Genomic DNA, 12077 nt, shown 5'->3' with positions numbered 1-12077 from the left:
GGTTCTGACCAAGCAGGATCCCCGTTCCTGCGCTTGAGACCTGAGGTCACTTGGAATCAGTTTAATGCTCTGGTGTTTCCAGTGATTTCCTTTTCCAAAAACGACAGAAATTCGATCCCGACATTGGGGAATACATTTTATGGGTGAAGGCAGACTATTTGACATACGAGGCTTTTTGTTTTTGACTGGCTTCAGTTATTCCGAGGCTGCTCTAAGTGTTTTATAATCACATTACCTGGTCTGCTGGCGTCTTTTCCTGGACTGGTTTTTGAAGCCAGAGGCATGTCCCTTGCATTAATATAAAAAGTACTTCAGAAATGGAACTAGGTCATCTCTCTGCTCAGAGGAGATAGAAGGACAGGGCTTTTGACCTTTGCCTAGTGTCCTAATTAACATCAGGCAGGAAGCACAAACTCGTTTAATCTCTAAACACTCTTTGTCTTTTGGCAAGGTAGATTCAGACATCTGGTTTGTGTGGTTTCACGTTGAACTCTTTCATGGGAAGGACAAGGTTTCTGCTCAGATCTCCCGCAGTCTCTCTGCTCAAAACCAAAAGAGAACAGGCGCTCATTTTTGTTTTATACTTTTATCCAGATAAAATGAAGTGCTATTCCTCCCCAGCGTGCGTGCTTGTTCACTTCCCCTCATGGTACACTGAGGTTTATCACAGACCAGGAAGAGGAGAATGGGCTGATCCACTGCCATTTACTCTGCGCTGCCTCCCCAGTGTCACCATTGTGTTGTCTGACTTAGCCTCTGGGATATCTTTTAGGGATTTAATAATGAGGAACAAGACTGGAAGATCACAGGGGAACAACTCCACACAGCTCCCACCACCAGAGCTCCATGTCCCCCTCCCCTCCATTGGAAGCTTCCCTATTCTTTATCCCTCTGGGAGTCTGGACCCAAAGATCTTTATGGGGTGCAGAAGGTGGGAGTTCTGGCTTCTGTAATTGCTTCTCCACTGGACGTGGGTGTTGGCAGGTGGATCCACACCCCCAGCCTGTTTCTATCTTTCACTTGTGGGGTAAGACTCTGGGGAAGTGGGGTTCCAGGACATATTGGTGAGGTTGTCTGCCCAGGGGAGACCCCCACAGCCATCACTTTGTGTCGCTACTTCAACAGTTTCTTGGGTCCAGGGAATTTTTCTATTTCCTCTTTCCCTAGCAAACTCCTCACCAGTTCTCAGTACTTGGCTCCAGTAGACATTGATTCTTTCACAGGGAGACAAGGGAGAAGCTGCGGGTTCTGACCAAGTAGGAGCCCCGTTCAGTACTGAACTTTCTGATAGCATTTAACCCCCCTGATTTTACATTATGATTTCATGGAATAGTCCCATCCACAGAACAACAGGGCTTCTGAAGCGAGAGACTGGATCTCACGGATTCTGCTGTCATGAGGGCCCAGTCTGTATCTGTGGCCATACCACCCCCAACACGCCCAGTCTCGTCAGAGCCTAGTCTACACAAGCCTATTTCTGTTTCTTTTGAGAAAGGCATTGCATGTACACTTCTATGACTTATAAAGTGTATTTATCAGCAAAAGATTGCTTGCATAGCTTTACTGTTCTGTAAGATTGTCTGAGGACAGGAAGACAATCTTCATCATCATCATCATCAGTAAGGAACAGCAGATTGCGCAGTGTTTGTTTCTCTGTAAATGATGTGTCCAGCCAGGGTGCAGCCCCTGATTAGCAGACTCTCAAAATCATGAAAGAATTTATGTCGGGACGGTTAATGAGCTGCTCTCTGGGAGGATAAGGTCAGATGAGCGAACTGACTCTGGCTTTGCTTGGTCAGAACTGGATGAATAAGGCTTCTCCTGAAACTGAAGTAGAGGCCTTAAAGGAACTGAAAGTTGTCAGTCTTCTCCTTTTCAAAGGATTGGGTGTCAGGAACTAACTGCCTGGGTTAAATAAGTAAAATGTGGTTTAAGGGAGCAGCAGGAAGCAACTTGGAAAGCAGCATGGAGAGTGAGATAACCCAATGGAAGACATCGTGGCATAGAGCTTTGCCGGAACAGCTCCAACGCGTGTTTGCTTCCACTGATGCAGTGAGGTCAGAGTTCATTTACTGGAATGTTTCTCATTCTGTCAGTGAAGTGGTTGATAGGCATGCATTCTGGACTTCACTTAAAAATCGATGGCAGGGCAGCAGAAGGAAAGCATGTTGAGTAAAGGGAAAATCAAGACTTTTTCAAAAAACCTAGCAGTACATTTATCATGGGTGATAGGTACGTGGCATCCTGCCAACACTACATCAGTGAAACTGTGATCTGAGCAAAGCACTCAGCAAGCTCCCTCACTGGTGTCATTCAGATCATCAATATCATTCGTTTTCAAGAGGGTCGAGGGGAGCCCGATGGTAAAGATTCATTGAATATTAATTGTTTATCATTGATTTTTTTCAGCAATATCGTGAAGAACTGGACACCAGATTTAATGCTGATAAATTTAAATGGGACAAAATGTGCCATCGAGAAGCTGCAGTTATGTTAAAAGCATTTTTCAGAGAACTACCCACCTCTCTCTTCCCTGTGGAATATATACCTGCCTTCATCTCTCTACTGGAAAGTAAGTGGGAGAAATTAAGTGTGAATAGGCTAAGACATAAGACAAATAAAGTGACCCAGAGCAGAAGGAAATTAGCTAGTAAAATGTGCTCCTAGACGTATCGATTTGTTGTTTCCTCACCAGTGCTTGGTAACATACTGACTTTGATGAGAGACAGACATCTCTTTATGTGTTTATATATTTAAGTCCTGTAGCTATAATTTAGAGAATTTTATGATCTTTAAATGGCAGAAGGGCCTTTAGAAAGAACAGGCCCTTGAGACTTGAATTCCTGTTGAGCCATCTGTTAGCCATGCAATCAACCGTCCTGAACTTCATTCATGCGCCTATAAATCAGAGGTAATAATTACTTGGCAGGATTGTGGCGGGTCTCGAGTAAATCTATACACAGTATCTTTTGTGTAACACTACTTCAAAAATAAAAGATCTCCTCCTCTTGAGATACAGTAGGTAATCTATTCTACACAGAAGGTTCTTTGTCTCTCAAAATCACAATATCACAGTGTTGTTGAAAATTACACAGTTACATGAATTAGTCCTTAAGTGACGTACTTCAATAAAAGCATGGAAACTGGAAAGTGGATGTTTTACCTGGCAGTGAAAGACTGATTTAGCAGTTACAGCCTAAGACTTACTCCTGTAGAGGGTGTGATAATAGAGAAAGATTTAGTAAAGTGGAGTGGGATTACATAAAAGGGGCTTTGACTGGCATGCCAAGTAATGCAGGGGCCAGAAGCCTAAAAAGATGGTCAGGTAGATAACACCGTTAGTAGCAAAACAGACTCTGAGGCCTGTGGCACCGGAGGACCCTGGCTCAATCCCTAGCACCACCCTAAACCAGAGCTGAGTAGTGGCTTTGGTTAAAAAAAAAAAAGCAAAGCAAACCCTGCAACTCTTATGTGAAGTCTACATCTGTGCAGATCTCCTAAGTAATTAGTGACTGTAAATCAAGCTGTGGCCAGTCTCTGACCCGTTCCCTTACAGAAAGACTGACTGACCATTGCTCAGTACTGGTGACAATGTAGAAATGAGAACCAAAATCCAAGCTTTAATGAGAAAACTCTTCATTTGAAGATGTCAGTCACACATTTAAATATTAAGTTTAGATAAATAGTGTGAGCAGAGCAAGTGACATCTATTGATTTCTGTTTTTCAGTTTACGACTTCCCTAAATTGGCCAGAACTATAAAATCTATAAATCCATAACTAATGAAACTAATAGTTCAGGTTGTAATGGCAGAATTTATCTTGCATGTTAGCACATTACAGACCCTCAAAATATTTAAGCAAACCAGATTTACAGAATAACATTTCATGCCATTAGATAAGAGACTATGATAGGCAAGGCAGTTCTGTTCTAAGCTTTAGTTCACATGCCATCTGTGGCCAGCATTTCTTTTCTTTGTAAAATACGGCTTTGGTTGATTGAAGAAACTTGCATAGAAAAATGGCAGAGTTAAGTGGTCTGGGAGGTGGCACAGTGATAGGGCTTTGGACTCTCAAGCATGAGGTCCTGAGTTCGATCCCCGGCAGCACATGTGCCAGAGTGATGTCTGGTTCTTTCTCTTTCCTCCTGTCTTTCTCATTAATAAATAAATAAATCTTTAAATTAAAAAAAAAAAATGGAAGAGTTACAGGGACCGGATGGTGGCACATCTGGTTGAGCACCTATGTTACAATGTGCAAAGACACGGGTTCAAGCCCCTGGTCCGCACCTGCAGGAGAAAGCTTTGCAAGTGGTGAAGCAGGGCTACAGGTATCTGTCTCTCTCCCTCTCTCTGTCCCCCTTCCTCTCAATTTGTGGTAGTCTCTATCCAGTCAATAAATATGAATACGATATATGATCATGAAAAATATTTTCCAAAAAGTAGAATAGTTCCTTTTATTCTTTTTAGTTTCAGATTATATTTATATTTATTTATTTCTAAAGTTTGTAATTGGTGCTTTTTCACTTTGTAGGCATTTTAGATTTATTTACTGACTATTGTAAACATATATTTTTATTTTATTTTTAAAGATTTTATTTATTCATGAAGATAGAAGGAGAGAGGGGGGGGGAACCAGACATCACTCTGGTACATGTGCTGCTGGGGATTGAACTCAGGACCTCATACTTGTTGAGAATCCAACACTTCATCTACTGTGCCACCTCCCGGACCACGTAAACATATTTTTAAATTATTTTAATGAAAGAGGGAGATGCAGAGAGAAAAACCAGAGCCCTGCTCAGCTCTGGACTATGGTGGTGCTGAGGACTGAACCTGGGATTGAGTCTCAGGCATAACCACTCTTTTCCATAACCCCTGTGCTGTCTGTGCTGTCTCCCCAGCTCAAAACTTTCTTTTTTCTTTACACCCTTCAGAGAACTGCATCTCACTTAGCAACAGGTTAAGGGTACCATCAGATGCACCTTTAGATGACTTTGTTGGTGTGCAAACTTCAGAGTGTATGATAAGACTTTTTTTCCTTTTTCTTCCCTCCAGGGTTCTTGCTGGGGCTCAGTGCCTGCACTACTAATCCACTGCTCCTGGAGGCAATTTTTTCCCCTTTTGTTGCCCTTGTTGTTTATCATTGTTGTTGTTGTTGTTATTTTTATTGCTGTCATTGTTGGATAGGACAGAGAGAAATGGAGAGAGGAGGGGAGACAAAGAGGGGGGAGAGAAAGACAGACACCTGCAGACCTGCTTCAACACTTGTAAAGCGACTCCCCCCGCCCCGTGCAGATGGGGAGCCAGGGACTTGAACCGGGATCCTTGAGCTGGTCCTTGAGCTTTGCACCTTAACCTGTTGCATTACCGCCCAGCCCCATGATATGACTTCTCACATACATAAGCTGTATTCTACGCAACCTCTGGACACCATTGCTGTGTAAGTGTGAAATGTGGTTAGGAGACACGGGGCCTGAGTTACACTAGCTGCTTCAGAACCCGTGTCTGTCCCAGCATCTGAGTTCTCCCAGGACCAGTCCCTGCTGATTATCTTTCCCTTTCCAAATAGGCCCCCTCTTACTGTCAAGTAAGATCGAACTGTATCTTAAACATTGTAATATTTCTAAAAAGTTTGAGTTTGGGTTTAGTTTTGGTTATTGTTGTAGTTATTATTATTGTTGTCGTTGTTGTTGTTGGATAGGACAGAGAGAAATGGAGAGAGGAGGGAAGACAGAGGGGGAGAGAAAGACAGACACCTGCAGACCTGCTTCACCGCCTGTGAAGCGACTCCCCTGCAGGTGGGGAGCTGGGGGCTTGAACCGGAATCCTTTTGCTGGTCTTTGTGCTATGTGATACGTGTGCTTAACCCACTGCGCTACTGCCTGACTCCCCTTAGTTGCATTATTTTAAGTTTTACCTGAACCACACCACAAATGCATGGATCAGCCATGATTGGGGTGAATTTTATATCAGATTCAGGTGACTTTATCTGTCACCTCTTTTTTCTGGGAACCCCCCATATCCTCACAATGGTTGTGGTTCATCATTAACTCTTATCCTCTGATTTTTTTCAGACAGTCTTATTATGATTTTTAAAAATGTTTTAATTACCTTTTATTGGATAAAGAAAGCCAGAAATTGAGGGGGTGGTGGTAGAGAGGGAAAGAGACAGAGAGACACCTGCAGTCCTGCTTCACCACTCGCCAAGCTTTCCCCTTGCAGGTGGGGACTGGGGGCTCGAACCCAGGTCCTTTGCATTGTAACGTGCACTCAACCTGGCTCACGCCCACCCAGCCCCGTTTAGCCACTTGCTGCTACCCTGACTGACTGTGCACTGACCTCACACTCAGATCTGAAGAACTGGGACCTACTTGTTTGTTCTCTGTTGCTTCGAGTCATTTGGGTTTTGTAGTGGTGGTTGGACTTTGTCTGTAGTTTCTATCTCCAGAAGGGTGATTAGGTAGGAGCTTATTAAGCCAGTACCAGAAGCAGAAATCCCCCCTTTCTTTCTTTCTCTCTCTTTTTTTTGTTTGTTTGTTTTTTCCTTTATTGGGGGTTAATGTTTTACCATTGCCAGTAAATATAGTAGTTTGTACATGCATAACATTTCTCAGTTTTCCACATAACAATACAACCTCCACTAAGTCCTCTGTCACCCTTTTCCAGGACTTGTACTCCCCCCATCCACCCACCCCACCCCAGAGTCCTTTGCTTTGGGAAAATACTCCAACTCCTTTCTTTCTTTAAATCCCCAGACACAGAATTTTCTGTAAAGTTTGCTGCCCTGAGAAATGCAGGGGAGTTGCTTCACAGGCGGTGAAGCAGGTCTGCAGGTGTCTTTCTCTCCCCCTCTCTGTCTTCCCCTTCTCTCTCCATTTCTCTCTGTCCTATCCAACAATGACATCACTAACAACAATAATAACTACAGCAATAAAAAACAACAGCAACAAAAAGGGAAAATAAACATAAAAAATTAAAAATAAAAATAAATAAAAAAGAAATGGATGACAGAGGTACTCGTTTTGTCTTGTTCTGTGGTTTAAATAACCCACTAGAATCCCCGGATGTCACAAAGGATTATGGGGGGAGGGCAGCAGTGTGTTGTATTGTGGAATTATTCAAGGACAAGTCTGCATCCTGTGTTGAGAGAGTCAGTCGTATTTAAATTAAGACAGGCATAGCAATAAATCATTTTCCTTCACGTATTTGTTCCTTTTCTGACTGTAGCCAGTGCACTTCATTGAAGGAGGGAATCTAGAAAAATACCCTGAAAAGGCTCACAGAGGCTCCACATTTCTTTGTGGGACTTTCAAAGTGAAAAGTATCACACTGTAGTCATTGATTTGATACCAACCAAGCCTGCAGGAAGTCAGGAAGTTCTGGGCTGCCACCAGCAGGGAAAAACAGCCTTTTGGCTCCCTAGAGTCTGCTGCCCTTGTCATGAGAAATACTGTGGGAGGGGAGCTGTGTACATGTGCTGTGCGTGTGAACGGCTCTTCTTTATACTCTGAAGTGCACTGGAGAGAAGATAGCGGCTTCTCCACTGGCTCATAGTAACTACTTGCTCTTTTCAAACTTGGTCTAAAAATTGCTCATAAAAACTAATAACTCACCATTTAAACACTCGATACTGAAGTTTAATAACTTTCTGGGAAAATAATGACTGTAATAAAGAGACTCAACTAGGATATAGGGAATGAATTAACTTACTAAACTATTCACCACCAAACAGATGAGGGCCAGGTTTCCTCAGTAAGATGGTAAGATGAAAATAGATGATTTACCCATTTAGTTTATTGTTATTTATTTTTTTATTCAGGTTTTTTGTTTTGTTTTGCCTCCAGGGTTATTGCTAGTGCTCAGTGCCGGCACTAGGAATCCACTGCTCCTGGAGGCCATTTTTTTTTTCCATTTTATTGGATAGGACAGAGAGAAATGGAGAGGAGGGAGAGGTAGAGAGGGGGAGAGAAATAGACATCTGCAAACCTTCTTCACCACTTGTGAAGCGCCCCTCTGCAGATGGAGAGCGGGGGCTTGAACCTGGATCCTTGTATGGGTCCTTATGCCGAGACTATGTGCACTTAACCAGGCACGCCACCGCCCAGCCCCCTTTTGTAATCTTAAAGAGAACTTCAGGGGCTGGGTGGTGGTGCACCTGGTTGAGCGCACATGTTACGGTGCTCAAGGACCCAGGTTCAAGCCCCCAGTCCCCATCTGCAGGGGGGTAAGCTTTGCGGTGGTGAAGCAGGGCTGCAGGTGTCTCTCTGTCTCTCTATCTCCTCCTCCTCTCAATTTCTGGCTGTCTCTATCCAATAAATAAAGATAATAAGAAAGAGAGAGAGAACTTCATATTTTCTCAGAAATTGATGGAAATACAGTGCCCGCATTTGCTCCCTACCCAGCCCCATCCACCTCTGCCCCTCAAAGTGTGATAGAGAGAGAGAGAGAGAGAGAGAGAGTGTGTGTGTGTGTGTGTGTGTGTGTGTGTGTGTGAGTGTGTGATCACATTGGAAGGTTATTGGCAGATGTGTTTCTCTGATGACTTCTATTATTCAGGCAAATTCACATTGATATGTTTCAGATCCCCCTCTGCCCCTCAAAGTGAGAGAGAGAGAGAGAGAGTGTGTGTGTGTGTGTGAGAGTGTGTGATCACATTGGAAGGTTATTGGCAGATGTGTTTCTCTGATGATTTCTATTATTCAGGCAAATTCACATTGATATGTATCAGCTGTTTTCAGAAGCATCATGCCTCCGTGCTGTGTTGTTTACTAACTTGACACTGCTTCCTAAAAATCCACATGGGGCTTGGGCCCTGGCCATGTCAATACCCAGTCCTATCAATATTCTTCCCAACTCCACCTCTCCTCCTTTCCTGCAACTCTCAATTCCAGTGCAGATAGCCACCTACCTGCAAACTAGTAGCCTGTCACAAGAGTGTCTCCACTACTGAAAAGCTGAGTAACTTCACAGGCAGCTGACTGCCTTTCCCATATTGCATATACACAGATAGATTTTTCCCTTCATCTTGACAACTTGCCTGGGATTCTGGGACATAATGCCACCCCCCAGGAACTCTCCACTGAAAGACTGTTTTAAGGAGAATACAGAGAGACGAAGCAAAGCCTGGGTGCTCAGCCCTACTGTGCGTTTTCAGCACAGTCGGTTGTGGATTATCCTGTTATGGATGGACTCTTTAATACTCTTTCCTTCAAGTGGGCAAAGAGCCGGCATTGGAGCCCAAGTACAAGTACCATCCCTCTGTCGCCACCTTCTGACACTGTCAAGGAATGAAAGTGTTCAGAATTTCCAGAGACCCCACCTACAAAGTCACCTTCCCTAAATGTGTATTTAAGATCTAGAGTAAATGTGATCAGTTGTCGTAGCTAGCATAAACACATCCAGAGGCGACGACGCATAGACGCTGATGTAAATATTCTTTTTAAAGTTTTTTTTATTATCTTTATTTATTTGATAGAGACAGCCAGCTATCGAGAAGGAAGGGAGAGATAAGACACCTGCAGGCCTGCTTCACCACTCATGAAACTTTTCCCCCACTGCAAATGGGGACTGAGGGCTTGAACCTGGGTCCTTGTGCACTGTAACACATGCACTCAACCAGGTGAGCCCCCACCTGGCCCTGCTATTCTACACATACAGCTCAATCTTCATTAGTGACCCAGTTAGCTAAGTATGGTGACTGCTCCCATTTTACAGATAGAATGGACTGTGACGAGAGTTTGAAACCTACCTCACAGCACTCAGTGACTAGGTAGTAAGTGTAAGATTTTAATCTGGCTCTAGGATCTGTGCTCCTAATTATTACACTCCATTGCCTCATCCTATGGGAACAAGCTCTATTTTTCTCTCTTTTTAAATATTTTATTATTTATTTTTAATAAGAGAGAGATAGACCAGAGCACTGTTCAGCTCTGGCTTATGGTAGTGCTTAGGGATTGAGCCTGGGAAGATCTGTTTTCTCCTGATTTTCATGTCTTCTGTTCATAGCATGAAAAAAAAAAAAAAAAACCAAGATCTATGAAAGTACTGTAAAAGAGAAATGTTACGCAAATGCAGAATGTTTTTTTCATTTTTTTTTCATTTTTCATTCATTTTCCCTTTTGTTGCCCTTGTTGTTTTTTATTGCTGTTGTACTTATTACTGCTGTTGTTGTTATTGATGTCGTTGTTAGATAGGACAGAGAGAAATGGAGAGAGGAGGGGAAGACAAAGAGGCGGAGAGAAAGACAGACACCTGCCTTGATAATGACGTGATGTGAGATGACGTGGATGTGAGAGAGGACTTAGTAGACTCGTACTTCTGAGCATCTTTACTTTGTTGAGTGAAAAACCTTGGCTCTAAAATCTCTTCTGAGCTCGCCTCTGTCACCAGAGACTAGCAAGAAATGCTGCCAGATTGTACCATTGTGTTTATATATTTATTTGACAGAGAGAGAGAGAGAGAGCAGAGAGGCCCCAGAACCCTGCTCAGCTTTGCTAATGGTGACTTTAGGGACTGAACCTGGGAACTCAAGAGATTCAGGCTGGAAAGGCATCAGCATAACCATTAGGCTATCTCCTCAGCCCACCATTGCTATTTAAAATGTGTGGTTTTGTCTCTGTTTGCTTGTCAGGAGGACCTCACATCAAAGTACAGTTTCAAGCCTTACACCTCATGATCATGGCACTGCCTGATGTGAACAGGGACACGGCCCAGGTATGTTGTTCTAGACTCCATGGTCTCTCCTTGACTCTTATTAGATGGGAAAAGGGAAAACAAGATGGTAATTTACTAAGCCAGCTGAGCTTGCTGCAAAGCTGTTGCCTCTCCATGGCAATCAGTGGAATTGTCTTTGAATATTTCCACTTGCATTCATTCCCTCTGTTTAGAAGCAGAGTGGGGGCTAGGCCGTGGCACACTTGCTTAAGTGCCCTCACTACAGTGCACAAGGACCAGGGTTCAAGCCCCTAGTCCCCACCTGCAGGGGGAAAGTTTCACGAGTGGTGAAGTTGAGCTGCAGTTGTCTCGTCTCTCTCGCTCTCTGTCTCCCCCTCCCCTCTCAATTTCTCTCTGTCTCTATCCAATAATAAAATATGCATATATATTTTTTAAAAATACATACATATAACTATATACATAAAAATCTATAAAGACATGTATTGAGTATTGAGTACCTATCAAGTGTCAACCAATGGGCTAGGACTATTAGAAAAAGTGAAGGCAAAAGACTTAAATGAAGTAATGACAGGACTAAATGAGGCCCATGTGTAAATTGCAAAGATAAGGCTTAGAAACTCTTGGCTCTCAGTTGTTCACTGCAGACTACATGATCCACAAGCTGATGAGTGACCTTGTCAAGGGATTTTGAGATTTCTGAAATGTTAGTGTCATAAAATTTACTGAAGAGGTCCATTTAAAGATTCATAGAAGAGAATGGAAGCACAATTTGTGGGCATGGGGTGGTCAGTAGCCAAACTATGTCTAAGGCTTTGCACTCTGGGTTATCATGGAGTGGGCAGGGGCAGTGTGGAGCCGTGCCCCTGCAAATCTTAAAGCCTTATAAACCGTTGTTAAATCACTAATAAAAAATATTAAGCAGAAAAAAAAAATACTCCCAGAAACTCACTATTAAAAATACATTGCATTAGTGATTTTATGTTTACTTACTAAATTAATAGATAATGGGTATAATTCTTGTTGTTTAACATTTGCTCCATCACTGGATTTTTAAACCTGTTTTTCTATGAAGATTTTTTTTTTTTTTTTTGCTTCCAGGGTTATCACTGGGGTTCAGTGCCTACACCACGAATCCACTGCTCCTGGAGGCCATTTTTTTCCTTTTTTTTTTTTTTGTTGCCCTTGTTGTTGTTGGACAGGACAGAGAGAAATCAAGAGAGGAGGGCTGTACAGAGAGGGGAAGAGACAGACAGACACTTGCAGACCTCCTTCCCACCTGTGAAGAGACTCCCCTGCAGGTGGGGAACAGGGGGCTGGAACCGGGATCCTGATGCCAGTCTATGCACTTGGCGCCATGTGCATTAACCCGCTGTGCTACTGCCAGGCCCCCCCTACAGGGATAT

General features: G+C 43.2%; 1 protein-coding gene across 6 annotated transcripts in view; it reads left to right on the top strand.

Moving 5' to 3' along the window:
* ARHGAP28 (Rho GTPase activating protein 28) overlaps positions 1-12077 on the top strand; it is a 203347-nt gene that overhangs the window by 174470 nt on the left and 16800 nt on the right. For all 6 annotated transcript variants that reach the window (XM_060200701.1, XM_060200705.1, XM_060200702.1 and 3 more), the window contains exons 10-11: positions 2410-2572; positions 10631-10713. In XM_060200701.1, coding sequence (XP_060056684.1) covers positions 2410-2572; positions 10631-10713 — 246 coding nt within the window. The remainder of the gene's footprint in view (positions 1-2409; positions 2573-10630; positions 10714-12077) is intronic.

Source organism: Erinaceus europaeus, chromosome 10 (assembly GCF_950295315.1).
Source record: "Erinaceus europaeus chromosome 10, mEriEur2.1, whole genome shotgun sequence".
In the NCBI taxonomy this organism is placed as follows: Eukaryota; Metazoa; Chordata; class Mammalia; order Eulipotyphla; family Erinaceidae; genus Erinaceus; species Erinaceus europaeus.
Note: the sequence above shows the minus strand (reverse complement) of the source record. Positions and strands in the feature narration are given on the sequence as shown.